General features: G+C 31.8%; 1 protein-coding gene across 2 annotated transcripts; it reads right to left on the minus strand.

Annotated features, from left to right (window-relative positions):
- Positions 1 to 10,912: 10,912 nt before the first annotated feature.
- LOC112519550 (transcription factor bHLH130-like) lies at positions 10,913 to 15,256 on the minus strand. Of its 2 annotated transcripts, XM_025127744.1 has the most exons (7): positions 14,797 to 14,800; positions 14,191 to 14,702; positions 13,076 to 13,284; positions 12,808 to 12,981; positions 11,914 to 11,979; positions 11,514 to 11,582; positions 10,913 to 11,357 (listed from the first exon to the last, which is right to left on the minus strand). In XM_025127744.1, the coding sequence occupies exons 2-7, from the start codon at positions 14,633 to 14,635 to the stop codon at positions 11,313 to 11,315; spliced, it is 1,008 nt and encodes a 335-aa protein (XP_024983512.1). In that variant the 5' UTR covers positions 14,636 to 14,702; positions 14,797 to 14,800; the 3' UTR covers positions 10,913 to 11,312. The 2 variants fall into 2 exon arrangements, with proteins under 2 accessions (XP_024983512.1, XP_024983510.1); XM_025127742.1 differs by having other exon boundaries at positions 14,191 to 15,256.
- Between the last annotated feature and the right edge of the window lie 472 nt (positions 15,257 to 15,728).

Below are 15,728 nucleotides of genomic sequence, written 5' to 3' on the forward strand. Positions count from 1 at the left end.
GATGAAACTACTGGTTTTCAAATCACCTCATTTGGATTATCCATCTATTTTATACGAATATTACAAAACAACAGATCAATCTTAAATACATTGCAAACAGCCCCGAAAACACAATGTTTTGGGCCACTTAGATTCATAACTGGATTTTAGATCCTACATGAAAGTTGTAGTATACATAAAGGGATTTCTAACTGCAAAATATGAGCTTATTCCGACTTACGGTTTGCAAGTTACACACTGTCAAAGTATGGACCTGCATAGTCGGTAAAATCCGATTCCGCAATTCCCGACTAACTTTTATAATCCAACTTTCATGATTCGCTATATTTACGTGCTATAAACATGCTTCAACATACTAAACCGTAAAACAAGTCCAATGGTCGCTAACCTAAGCTTAATCATGCAATTTTACTCTTTTCGGCATTATATCGAACAATTGGTGTACCGTTAAACATATACACCAAATCTAACCATAATGAAACTATAATCTACCCTTTTAATTTCTACATCAATTTTATCAATCCTAGCATTCTAAACATGAAATATATCATACTTATAACAATATCAATATCAATCCGTAAACTTAGACATAACATAGTTTATAAACCAGTCTAAAAATGCTAACGTAAACACCCTAATAAAAGTGAATGAAATTTATACCTTTATAAAGGGTTCGAAGAGTGGATTCCGAATATATAATCGTTACTTTGATTGCTTTAACGATTTAACGTAAAATTTAGGGAGAAGACGAGAATTTTTAGAGAGAAAAAATGACAGAGAATGGCGGTGAAGAGAAGAATGAAGAAGAAGAATCCGATGATGTTTGTTTTTTTTTCTTTTTCTTTCTTATATATATATATATATATATATATATATATATATATATTATAATTATAATAAGTTTAGTAATTTGATGGTTTTAACTCCTCAATAATTACCGATCGTTATTTAAATACGGTATAATTTGGGTAAGTTAATGAGAATGTTTTTAAAACTCGAGTCTTACACTTTAAGTACTCTTTAAAACCATTTTTTCTTTCAAACTATTTCCTGTTATCACAATATCATCCACATAGACAAGAAGAACAAGAAACACAGAGCTTACACGTTTGGTAAACAAAGAATAATCACTAATACTCTGCACAAACTCATTTTCAATCAAGCAATCAGAAAGTTTGGCATACCATTGACGAGGTGCTTGTTTTAAACCATATAAAGACTTTACCAATTTACACACACGTGTATCCTTAGAACTATAATACCCTTCAGGAAGAGTCATATAGACATCCTCAACTAAGTCGCCATATAGAAAAGCATTATTAATATTCAATTGATATAAAGGCCAACTAAATTGAACAGCTAAGGCAATAATACATCTGACAGTTACCATTTTGACTACTAGAGAGAAGCTCTCTTCGTAATCAAGTCCTTCTCTCTGACTATAACCTTTATCCACTAACCTAGCCTTATATCTTTCTATTTCTCCGGTGGACTTATATTTAATCTTATAAACCCACTTACAACCTATTGCTTTTCTATTTTTAGGTAACTCAGTAATGTACCAAGTTCCATTCCTATGTAAAGCTTCCATCTCGTCGTTCATAGCCTTTATCCAATTTTGGTCACCATAAGCTTCTTTAAAAGACTTGGGTTCGACAGACTAATTTAAATTTGAAACAAAACAAAAAATTTCAGAAGAGAGACAAGAATAATTAACAACCATTTCTATGTCGTATTTAACTTTAACTTCTATAACAAAATCATCAAATTTTCGAGGAGAGTTACTAGGTCTAGACGACTTTCTAATAGATTGAGTTTGGGAATGAATACCCTCAAAGATATGACCTAAGGAATCTTCATTATTATTTTCATTAGCACTTTCAGTTGGAAGAACAACATCATGAGAATGACTGGCAACCATTCTAGGGCTACCCAAAGGCTGCCAACTGGTAGTTCTTTCAAGATCACCTTCTTGAGGAAGATCTTGACTACTTTGAACCTCAGAGCTGCCTAGAGACTGCATATTTTCAGCCCTAGATAGGCTACCTAGCTCACTACAGTTATTGATTCTATGTTCAGATTGGTCCTCTATTCTCATCATCGGGTCCCACAACATCAAAATTATTAGAAGAACAAGACACATTATCAAAGAAATTGACACTATTAACTTCTTCAGTATTTATATGATCAGACTTGTCATTACTCATCTTAAACGGGAAAACACTTTCATAAAACTTGACATCTCTGGAAAAAATCAATTTCTTGGTATCCAGACTATAAAGTCTATAACCTTTTTTTTTTGAATTTGCATAACCCAGCACAACACATTTCTTAGATTTAGGAGAAAACTTATCTGTGATGTTAGGTATATGAGCAAAACAGAGACATCTAAAATTTTTTAGATGAGTAAGAACTGGCTGAAAACCATATACAAGATCATATGGACTCTTACCATTTAGAACATAAGTTGGAGTTCTATTTATTAGATATGTGGCAGTTAAGATACACTCACTTCACATATTAAGCGGGATTCCAGCCTGAAACATGAGAGCCCTAGCAACATTAAGTAAGTTTCTATGCTTTTATTCCACAACCCCATTCTGCTGAGGTGTATAGACACATGAAGTTTGATGAATGATTCCTTTAGACTCAAAAAACCCACTTAGCTTTTGATTAACAAATTCAGTCCCATTATCACTCCTACAGATTTTAACAAACTTACCAAACTGAGTATACAAAAAATTGCAAAAATTTTCAATGTACTCACTGACCTCATACTTTCCTTATAAAAGATAAACCCAAACAGCTTTAATAAAGTCATCAACAATAATTAGAAAAAAATTGTATCCTTCTTTACTTTGGACATGGTATGGACCCCTTACATCAAGATGAACAAGTTCACCAAGACTTTTGGTTTTATGTATGCTAGTTCCAAAATTTTCCTGTGTTTGTTTTGCTTTATGGCAAATTTCACACGGACCACAACATTCACTAATTTAACATCCATTGATATATTTTTTTTCATCCTTTTTTTCGTGGGTTTCCATTTTTTTCGTTTATTTGTGTTGAGAGATAGAGATTTGAGTTCAAAAGAAAACGCTAAATAAATGAAAAACCAAAAAAATACGAAAAAACAAAAAGGAATAAATCAGTGTGGTGTAATTTATTTAGCTCGATTTTTATTTATATTTCACTTTTTTCAAATAAAAAATAAGGATGGTGAGATTTTTCTTAATTCAAAAATATTGTTATAAACGTTCATTTAATCACGTCTATTGAATCAATTAATCTAATGGTTGATGGAGGTGGTTCCCATGAACGGTTGAGCCTTACTATGTATAACTATATATATATANTATATATATATATATATATATATATATGTGTGTGTGTGTGTGTGTGTGTGTGTGTGCACGTATATGTACATAATACATATTTTTTTTGAAAAAAATATGTATATATTAAAATAAACTTAAAGTATAATAACTAATATGTATTAAAGTATAATAATTAATTAATTTAATAAACTCAAAGTATAAAAAAAATTATTTTTTAAACTTAACTACGGATTTGGTTCCTATGGTTTGTGTGGTTTTTACGATTGATCCCTCGAGTAAAGACAAAAAAGGACGAAAATGCCCTCAAGATTAACGGAGGAACTAGATGACCGTTAGAAAGATAGATCAGTTCATTATAAAACGATATACGACGAGTCCTAATTTATAATAAATGAAGTTCAGAGACCGTTTTCATAAAAATCATTAAACCACATGACCAGATCCATAATTTACTCATTAATAAACTATATTTGAATTTTTTTTAAATATAAATATACACTCTCACACACACATGCATATATATATATATATATATATATATATATTAAAATTTATAAATAAAATGTGGTAACCAGGGTTATCGGTTATAAAGTTTCGAGGTTGTTTTAAATAGTGGCAGTAAGCATAGGGGTTGTTTTGGAATTTTACTTAAATAAATTAAAAACCCCACCGCTTTATTTAAAATTAGTTTGTGGTAACCGTGAAATCCAATCTCAACCACAAATCAATAGATAACTTAGGAAATTTATAATTTTGGTAATTTTTAATTAAAATTTTAATGCAAGGACATTTTAGGTATTTTCTCTCCTCTCTTCTCTCTCCGTCCTCGTCTTCCGGCCACCGTCCTCCGGCCACCGTTCTCCGGTGATACGACAATGTGATACTCAAACACATATAAGATGTATTGTGATACCACTGTGTTACATATCCAATCGTGACCACAGTGTGATAACCAATCACATATAAGATGCATCGTGATACCACTGTGGTATCACCGGAGGACGGTGGCTGGAGGACGGTGGCCGGAGGCCGGGGGACGGAGAGATAAGATAGGAGATAGGAGAGATGAGAGAAAATACCTAAAATATCCTTATATTAAAATTTTAATTAACAATTACCAAAATTAAAAATTTCCTAATTTATCTATTGATTTATAGTTGAGATTGGACCTTACGGTTACCACAAACTAATTAGTTTTCATTTAATTAGGCCTCTATATATATAGGGTTGTGTTCACGTGAGACCAATGGTTTTTCGTGAGACCCGTAAGACCAATTTATGTTCATTGATCAACTTTATAAGTTAATGATCTAATGGTCTAAATTGCACGGTGGCAATTTTGTGATTATTGAGAAGTCTCGTGGCGTTTATGAATGTTTAGATTTTCATATTGTAGATCTAATCCAAGGGTTAAGAATTGGTCTTACGGGTCTCACGAAAAACCATTGGTCTCACATAATCCGTTGGTTCAAATATTAACCAAAACTATTGTGCAAACTATGCTAACCAATATCAACCAATCATGTTCTATCTTTTAGTTAGGTTCAAATGTAACTCACATATTAATTGTAAGGGTATTTAGGTAATTTATCATTCTTATGTAACTCCCAAATATTTTAATTGGAAGTTACAAATCTTAAAATATCACTAGTTGATCTTCATGTAATAATGACATTAAGTTTCACATGTGTTCATCTTACTGAATTTTACATTTATTCTTCCTATAATGGTTTTGATATTTAAAATTTGAAAAAATTCCCTTTTGTAAAGATTTCGTTATAGTCCGAGTAATATGGATAATCATATAGTAAAACGGATCGACGACAATGAGAATGAAAAAACTAAAAGCGTCTGCGAATACATTCGGAATTCGAATTCCGAAAGTGAAGAAAATAATCAATAAGTGTCCCAATATGAACATATGATAGCTATGAACACGCTAATGTGAACACGCTAATGTGAACACGCATACATTAAAGATTTGAGTTCGGGATGACAAACAATATACATTATTCACTAAGTTTTGAATTTTAGTAAATCCACATCCTTGTTGCTCTTTTTAATTATCTACTTTTTGTAATAATAGTTTTAGTTTTGAAGACTAACTACATAGGGGCTGTTTATTATGTTCATTAAAGATTTGACTTCGGGATGGCAAACTATATACATTCTTCACTAAGTTTTCAATTTCAGTAAATTCACATCCTTGTTGCTCTTTTTAATTATCTACTTTGTGTAATAATAGTTTTAGTTTTGTTACTGTTTTATGTCATGTAGCACAAATCATATCATGCATATATAGGGGTTGTTCATTATGTTCACTATGCTATATTACTTGATCACACACATAGCGATTACATTTTTCATACTAGGATGCATTAAGACATTTGTGCACAGACACACATATATTAACAGATATCAAGTCAGCACAAATAACACAGACGTAGACGTTGGGATTCGTTACTGTTTTATGTCATATTGCTGATGTTCATTAGGTTCACAAATCCAAACTTGTATGTATTTGTGAAGTGTTGCATGTGTGTGATGTTCATTAGGTTCACACATCCAAACTTGTATGCATTTCGCCAAAATCATCCATCGTTTTGATGAATATCATGAACCAGATTTTTCGCTAATGATATACACTATTGATCGTATAGATTGGCAGTTTCGTAGTTGATTGGAGGTTACGAAATCGTCTGAATAATATAGGTTCACGATGTGATGCGATTTTTTTACAAAATTAACCTTTGAACAGTTGTTCATAGACATCTCATTTAATGCATTAATTAAATGATTATTTTTATAGTCTCATTTAATAAGGACCGTTTGATGAGAAAATGAACGATCAAGATCGGTTAGCATAGTTTGCACGATAGTTTGGGTTAGTATTTGAACCAGCCCCTATATATATATATATATATATATATATATATATATATACAGGGTTGGGTTCACGTGAGACCATAGGTTTTTCGTGAGACCCGTAAGACCAATCTATGTTCATTAATTAACTTTATAAGTTAATGATCTAACCATCTAAATTGCACGGTGGCAATTTGGTAATTATTAAGAAACTTCGTGGCGTTTATGAATGTTTAGATTGTCACATTATAGATCTAATCCAATGGTTGAGAATTGGTCTTACGGGTCTCACGAAAAACCATTGGTCTCACATGATCTCAAGTTTATATATATATATATATATATATATATATATATATATATATATAATNTATATATATATATATATATATATATATATATATATATATACACTTGGGATCAAATGAAAATCGCTCTCATTTGTGTAAACCATGTAAACCAATCTCATCCATCCATTTTCTTGATCAATTGTCAAGATTAGTTTAGGTTATATAAGAAAATAAAAAAAATAAAAAATTATTTTATAATCCCAAAAAGGGAAAAATGGTAACTTTGGTAGTGGTAATATTAATGGCAACCATATCATGTATATCGTAATATTAATGAAACAAAATCATTTGTAAAATAATATATTAATTTTATGTTCAAATATTATAAAAAAAATAACATCCATCATTAAAATAGATCAACAATAAAAATAAAACACACTATAATCAATTTAACATAATGAAATCTTTTGAATAATAATAAAAAAAAAATTACTACTACATTTCATGAACGAAATGGTTTCACAGTTTCATCAATACACAAATCAACGTAATGTTAGATGAGACGTTTGTCATTTTCAAGTTTTCGGTAGATGAATCCATTTCAATCTAATTATGAAATGGTTTCACTGTTATTGGTAGATGGATCCGTTTCATTGTAATAATGAATTGGTTTCACTGTTCGATAATTATACAACATTTTCTTATCAATTATGAAATGGTTTTACTTTCTTCATGCACTCATTTCATCAGCCATGTATGAAACTAGGGGTGAGCATATACGGGTACCCGCCCTTTTAGACAGGAGCCGGAACCGGCGGTTCTTGAAATATTGGAACCGGAACCGGAACCGGTTAGAGCGGTTCTTAAATTTTTGGAACCGAAAACCGGTTCTGGTTCCGGGTACCCGCTTCCTAAAATATTAAAATTTTGTTATTTAGAAATAAAAAATAAAACATTGCCAAAACGCTAAATAAATAAGCAAGAATACAAATTAGACAGAATAATTGTTACAAATATTGTTTAATGATTACAAACCATAATAGACTAATAGATAATGTTCAAAATTTAACGATTACATATTATAATGGTAAATGTTTAAAGTTTAACGATTACATACTATGAATCCACGTGAACACACAATTTGAAAAAATACGAATCATTCTATATGAAGAATTTAGATGAAGAATGAAGATGACGGTGTGCTTTCAAGATGTAAACCTAATATAAATTTGGTATTAAAAAATTATTATTATCTTTTTGTTGAAAAATACCGGGTACCCGACGGGTAACGGTTCCGAAAAATTGAAAACCGAAACCGGAACCATTCTCAATCGGTTCCGTAATTTAGGAACCGGAACCGGAACCACTCATATCGGTTCCGGTTCTGAAACCAGCGGTTCCAAGGCGGTTCCGGTCCCATAGCCGGGTACCTTGTTTCGCTGCTCACCCCTATATGAAACCGGTTTCATCATGCACCCATTTCATATTCATTTTCACTTACTCCATGCACCAATTTCACCATGTATGAAACCGGTTTCATCATGCACCCATTCAATAATCATTTTCACTTACTCCATGCACCAATTTCACCATGTATGAAACCGGTTTCATGAATATTTTTCTTTATTCTATTACTGATTTCATGGATTTATTGATCTAATAACTTACGATTTTCATGAATCTTGGCAATAATAAACCGAGACACAATATAACAAAATTCAATTTTTAATATTATAATTTAATTAAATATTTAAATGTTACCATTTATAAAAAATCATTTATTTTGTTACCTTAATTAAGATTTATTAATAACTTCCATATTTAATAGAAAACAATTCAAATCACCAATATACCCTTAATAATTAAATTTAATTTGAAAAAAATGGAATTTTCCTATTGGTCGAAATTAGTTTACACGGTTTCTAAGAAATGCACGGTTTTTGTTTGAACGTGTCTCTCTCTCTCTCTCTCTCTATATATATATATATATATATATATATATATGTATGTATGTTGTGTGTGCGCACTCGTGTGTGTGTAAGAGAAGTAGTGCCTTGATATTTCTTTTTTGGGAAAAATTAAAAAGAGAAAAGTGCGTGTATTTTTACTCTGGTTCAAGAAAACAAAAGCAGAAACTGAAGGGAGGAGGAAGAATTTGATTATTTGCTCTTAACTTTCGTTGCTATCGAGTTTATTATTTTCATCTATGTGTGATTACAAGGTGAGTTTTAATTTTAAAACTTTATTTAAAGTGTTTTTGGTGAAGAAACTGTAAGGTATCATACGTGAATATTTGGTGATCATATGCTTTATTAGCATATATTTTGGGTTTTGATATGATTTTATCATCTGATTGTAACAAGGGTAACATAATCAGGAGATGAGTATATTTTTGTAATAAGGGTGACATAATTATGAGATGTGTATATTTCTATAATAAAGGTGGCATAATTAGGAGATGTGTATATTTCTATAATAAGGATGACATAATCAGGAGATGAGTATATTTTTGTAATAAGAGTGGCATAATCATGATATATATATATATATATATATATATTGTAATAATGGTGGCATAATCAAAAGCTGAGTATATTGGGATAAGGCTGACATAATCAAAATCTGGAAAATGATGATCTTTTTAATCATGGGATTCTGTTATTGCATCTATATGATGCGATGAGTGTGATTTTTATCGCATCAGTGTAATGCGATGAGTTGGGGATATTGCATCTTTGTAGTGTGACAAGATAAGTTATCGCATATGCTTGATGCTATGAGTTGCGATTATCGCATCTATATGGTGCGACAAATGGTGATTATCGTATTTTTATGATGCAACAAGTTGGGTTATCGCATCAAGGAGGTGCAAGCAAATATGTTATCGCATCCTTGAGGTGCGACAAAGGGGTTTTCGCATGTGTATGATGCAATAAGTTGGTGTATTTCATATGAGATGCGACAATATGATTACTTGTTTATTTAATGCGACAAGTTTGTTACCACAATGGGTTTATGCGATAAGATGAAGTTGTCTCATCTATATGATGCGATAAAAAAGTTTGTTTTGATAAAACGTTGTTTATATATTATTTATACGAATATGAGCATTCTAAAAGTATTCTGGTGATTTTCACATTATAATAGCAATCAAATGGATTTCTCAATAGACATTATGGTCTAACCCTCATTTTTGTGTTTTAAAATGTACATTATAGGTCGGACACAACCAGAGAATAATAGAAAGAGAAAAATGTAAAGGGATCATGATTACATTACATGTATGGATTTTTGGAGGATGTTATAACTTGTATTTGAGAACTTGTTATGTTTACAAGACTAGTACTCGGTGTATATACGGAAAAAATATGTAGCTACTTTTATAATGCAGCAAAATTCTATATTTGAGACAAGTGTGTAATTATTTGAATTTCGTGTTATATGAAATATGTGGATTATATGCAAATGTGGGATGAGATGTTACATAAAATTACATTTTTAAATGAAGAGTGAGATTTTTGTAAGAATCTTCATTGTAGTGCTTTATTAAAGTTCTTATTTTATCAAGATGACAATGATACGACAAAAAAATGACAACTAAGATTTTTAGAGGTATAATTCTTACTTAGAAAAAGTATTATAATCTACAAATAGGTTAATACCTTCAAAGAATGGTCAAAAGTCAAGAGTAATGCTAAATGTTGACCATTTCTTATGGAGAAAGGCTACTTCTCCTTTTGTGGAACCAAATCACCTTTCCTTTTCTTTTTCAATCAAAAAGGAAAGTTTCATCTAGTTGTAAAAGTATAACTAATTGCATGTTTGTGAAGACCATATGTATGATTAAACTGTCATCATTAATAATTGATTAAGGAATCAACTTTACCATGCTTCATATTTGTGAAAATAGAGATCCAAAAAATATATCTAGAGGATTCTAGAAAACATAATTGTACATCAAACCTATCAATAGGAAAAATAAACATGATCGATTAAAATAATTTGTAACCATGTCTTCACAGGTTTCCACTACTAGAAAACAAGGTATCAGCGACGACTATCAGCGAGGGAATTTTTCCCTCGCAGATCAGCGAGGGAAATTCCAAAAAACACATTCCCTCGCTGATCTGCGAGGGAAAAATTCCCTCGCTGATCCCTCGCTGGGATATTCCAAAAAACTCATTCCCTCGCTGATCTGCGAGGGAAAATTTCCCTCGCTGATCCCTCGCAGATCAGCGAGGGAAGTTCCGAAAAAACTAATTCCCTCGCTAATTTAGCATCATAAAATGACGTTGAAATGGTATTGTTATCAGGATTGAGTGAGTTATCAACATAAATAAGTCTAATAAAATCTCAAATGACAAATATATATATATATATATATATATATATATATATATATATATATATATATATATGCATTCATGTGTTTACAAAACTAATCACATCGGTCCAACCTTGGATGACCGGGATTGTCCATAATCCTCAAACTCAAAGTAGAATGTGTGATCTAATAAACCTAAACTATATCAATCGTCTATAAAAAAGATATTATTTGTTTACATCGATCACATACCTTATTATAAGGGTCCCATCTTAATTTTCATCCTATACGGGACCCTAATTATATTTTCACTTATTATGACATCAAAGATAACATAAGGAAAATCTAGAGTATTAAATGACATATATAAATGAATTAAGTTTAAAATGGATGAATATACATACGGTTTGCTACACACCGGCCTGTGGATCTTTTCATGTTCTTCAATGCTAAAGCTTAACTGAAAGCAAGTTATGTGGTCGAACCTATTTGTAATTATTTGCTTGAACATGTGCACCTTGCTCGAGCATTGTTGAGGGTCTACATGCCGGACAAAAGAAAGTTCACGAAAATAATTAAATAAAAATAGGTAAATCCTTTCCTTGATAGAATGAATATGGTTTATATTCATTCTAGATTTGACATTTTTTGGAGCAGAAAAAGAAGAGAGGCTTATTGATGATAATATTGGTGTACCTGCAAATCCTTTTGGAGATCTTTAATGTATTGAACAGCCAAATCTAACATGTCTGCTGTGCTTGTTTGCTACAAATGGTTAAAGAAAAACATGATCAGTTTTCATCATGATTACTTGATTACCTACATTTTTCCAAGCTTTTTGAAGAGCTTGTTGAACACATCATATTGGAAAAAACTTGTGACAATAGATTTCACCTTTTTACTTGTAAATGTACAAACTCTTCCCAAGCTTGTTTTGTTTGACAAGTTAAGTTCGTAGGTCCCCTTTTTCTTTGAAAACGTTAGTGAAATATCTTCACCATTGTGGATGCTCTTATAATGTAAGTAAATTATAAGGAAGCTAGCATGGTTCCTAATAAACTAAAAGTATAGATATCGTTGAGGTCCAAACATGTACCTTGTCCATGGTAGGGAAAAGCTCTTGTAGCTTTTTCATTCTATCACTTATTCGGGTTCTTCTAACCTGCAAATATTGTACATGTTAACCCTTCACATTAGTCGATGCTTTTATGGACCTATAAGGGAAAGAAAAACAAGCAATAAAGGAACCCAACTTAAAATCGTCATAACGCTGGATCCATTAGAAGTTATGGGCTCATAATTAAGATATGCATGAAAAGGCAGCTCTTGGCTTTCCAAGCTTGATGACAAACAACCATGGTAGTTTGGCCCAACTTTCGACCCCACAATTTTCATATGGAACCCCGAATCCAACTTTAAAGATTTTCTTTTCATGATTTTCAGTTTTCATTTATCTAAGTTAAAATAATCAGGTCGCATGAAATCATTAGTTTTTGGTTTTCACGTTACTATTTAATTAAAACACACGACTTAACTACGAACTATAAATTGGTTTAAACAATACAATTTTTTAGGCTATCATGAAAATTTAAAATATATGTGTATAGTTTGTAGAGTTAATGAATATAGATGTAGTATTAAATATCTATATAATCAAATAAAAAAGAATATATTTAGAATACCTTTTTTATTTAAAAAATTGTAATACATTGGATGAGATTTATTATTTGCCCTTGATAGTCAGGTAAAATTTCATTAATACCTTGCCGAATCACTTTGAGATGGTAAAAATTAAGGTGTATGAGGATGTTGAACTAATGGATGACAATGACTACCTATATGATTATGTCATTTATTATTTAAATTTTCTAAGACTCAATTATATGCATGGTGTGCATTATAGACATTATGCCTATGAAGTCAATATTAAAACAATTAGAAAAAAATGATAAAAAATGGTATCACTATATGAAAGTTAAGATGTTTGTACCCTTTCGGCAATGCTCCGCGGGTGCGTCGCACATCCTCTTTTTGCACGTGTCTTGCAAGGAATCGAGTCTTGTTGAAATCGCAAGAACTTTTCGACAACTGCCTTTTCTGAAGAAGTTTTTGGCAAGCTTGTATGGTGAATTAAACTTGGAGTATAATGTCCAGATGCTCCACTCTGAAGCAACAAACATCATATGTGGCTCAAGATGCAATTAATAGCATATATACAATACACCAGGATATTTTAGAATCAAGAAATCAATGGAGACCTCTGTGTCCATCGTTATAGAGCTATGGAACATCTTTGAATCACCGTCTCTTGTCCTTTTCAAGCTCCTATATGGGGAATCGTTCATTTCATTCGTGTTTTCAACAATTTGAGGCAAGTACATTGGAGATAAAGATGGCTGTGATGAGAAACTGATATGATTATTATTCAACCCGCTTGACGGATTGCCTTTATCCACGTCTCTCCTACCTGCAAAAGACCGGATATCATGAGAATCCAATTTGGTCTATTCATATTAAAGAACATATTAAAACATACTAGCTTCCACATCAAGAATCGTTCTCAATTACAAACAACACATACAACACTTTGCATAAAGTACTCCATAACAATTGTTCACTATGTTCCATGCCATGTAAATTTGATGCATAACGCTTTTAAAAAGTATTATACGTTATAAAACATTGTTAAATAACATACTAAATTCTATATATAAAATATTGACAGTTAACAACCCTTTATTATATTTTTAGTTGACTTCTTATTGATCTTTCTAAGATCTAAAAGGCAAACAAATTAAGTCAACTACAATTATGCAAGATTTGGCCAACTTTTTTTATGTTAAGTTTTCATAAAGCATTTTATTTATATTGCAGTTAATAGCTTAATCATTACAAAATGGTTGCTTAAATACATCCTAAGACTAAATGAACTCCAATATGTTAATATCTTTTTCACAAACATCAACATCAAATATATATATATATATATATATATATATATATATATATATATTTTAATATAAAATATTTGATTTGTATAGGATGCATATAGCAATAATCCAAATGCCACCAATAGGCTTTCAATTAAATTCTTTTAACCTTTTCTATTGGAAATTGTTTTTTCTAAAGATTAAAAAAACAATGCATCGAATTCATTGGAGGGAGTATAAACTAATTGTTTTTGAAGGTCTACAAGTTGAAATAAACAAAGATGACTTAGAAAGTGTGAAAATTAAAATAGAAATTTAAATAATAATTATAACAGCTTCTCTAAACTTCAGAGAACAACAATTGGTGTAGAGTGAGTGGGGAGTGTGTTTGAAGGTTTGCAAGTTGAAATAAACAAGTGATTTAATAAAAAACTGAAAATTACCAGTTTCAGCGTTCAAGGAGGACAAAAGTCCAGCCGGAGAGCTACTCTGTCTAATGAGATTCGTGCTTGTTGAATTCATCGTTCTAAATGTTGACGAACTCCCCAAATTGTTATGATTAGTGTAGTTACCATCACCGTTGCATGGTGAGAAATGTGGTGCTTGCTGTGAACTACCACCGTACATGGCCGTAGACACCGGCGGGAGATCCAACTTCTGAATCCCTGCTTCTTTTGTTTCTAGCTTCATAGATGCTGATGTTGATGCATACTGTAAAAATTCATGGGAATCCGATCTGAATTTCTGTTGTTGCTGCTGATTACTGGAGAAAAACCTTTCCTCTGGCTCGTGGTTTGACGAGGTGTCTACAGGAGCGAGAAAATCATCGCATCCACTTTCGTCGAGTAGATTCGCATAAAAGGAGCTTGGAGCAGAGCGGTAGCGCATTAATGAGCTTTCATTTTGTCCGCCGAGGTCATGTCGCTGATGATTCTGATTTTGGTTCTGATTCCGACTGAGATTGTGATTGTGATTGTGATTATGCTCATGATCATTGTAGTTGGAATACGAATCTGAAGAAATCAACTCCTTGATCTTCGCAAACTCACCTTCGGATCGATGCTTAAACGTAGATGAATGCAGCAGAGAATTCATATCTCTCGCAATCGCATCCGACGAGCCACCATCACCATACATGATCAAATTCGCACAAATCCAAAAACAGATTGTATAACAGAGAGCAAACAACTAAACCAACGGATCAAACTTTCAGCCAAATCTGAACAGATTCGGCTCGCACTCAACCAAATCCCAAACAGCCAATGAAATTCCGTATCTCCAAGTAACAAATGTGATTGAATTCAAACGGATTTTTCAGATTGTTGTATCTTTCGTGATTCGTGAACAACAATACATAATTAAACTCGTAAGAATCCAAACACAAACAGCAAATAAGGAAACAAACTGATCAGACTTTGAGCAAATATGAACGGAATCAGCTCGCATTCATTCAATATCAAATAATTATCTATGAGTATCCGCAACTTGAGCTGACAAACAAGGATCAAAATTTTCAATTTTGTTTTGGAAACCAGAGCCAAAAAAAGAAAGATGGAAGTGAAAGGTGAGAGAGAAAGTGGGAAGAAGAGCGGAGCTTTATATAAAGCATGAGAGAGAGATTGAGGATGAATTACCGAAAATGCCCATGAATATTGAAGGAATTACGGGTATGGATACAAGGAACCTAGTGATAAGTGTCAGAAAAATCCGACGTGGAAGTGGGTAGGTATGAAATGGGTGGTTTCAAGGGCGGCGGCCGCCGGAGTTTCGTTTTCCCTAATACCGGTTTCAAGTTTTAGTGGCCACCGTTGATGACCCTTTCCTATTTATATGCTTGTCATAACGAGAGGATTCAAAGTTTCTTCTAACGACCTTTGTTATTTTATTTTATTTTATTCTATTTTTCGTTATATCAGTCTTATCTTAATAAAATAAGAATATCAACAAAATTCAACACTAATATTTTTATTTTTTACATATA

This window comes from Cynara cardunculus (assembly GCF_001531365.2).
Source record: "Cynara cardunculus var. scolymus isolate 2C chromosome LG 10, CcrdV1, whole genome shotgun sequence".
NCBI classification, from domain to species: domain Eukaryota; kingdom Viridiplantae; phylum Streptophyta; class Magnoliopsida; order Asterales; family Asteraceae; genus Cynara; species Cynara cardunculus.

Excerpts from the sequence above, each read along its gene's own strand:
- LOC112519550 (XM_025127742.1), bottom strand. The coding sequence starts at position 14,884 with ATGTATGGTGATGGTGGCTCGTCGGATGCGATTGCGAGAGATATGAAT. Across the intron at positions 13,285-14,190 it reads CTCCTTGAACGCTGAAACTG|GTAGGAGAGACGTGGATAAA; the intron begins GTAATTTTCAGT and ends GGTCTTTTGCAG. Across the intron at positions 12,982-13,075 it reads CTATAACGATGGACACAGAG|AGTGGAGCATCTGGACATTA; the intron begins GTCTCCATTGAT and ends TTGTTGCTTCAG.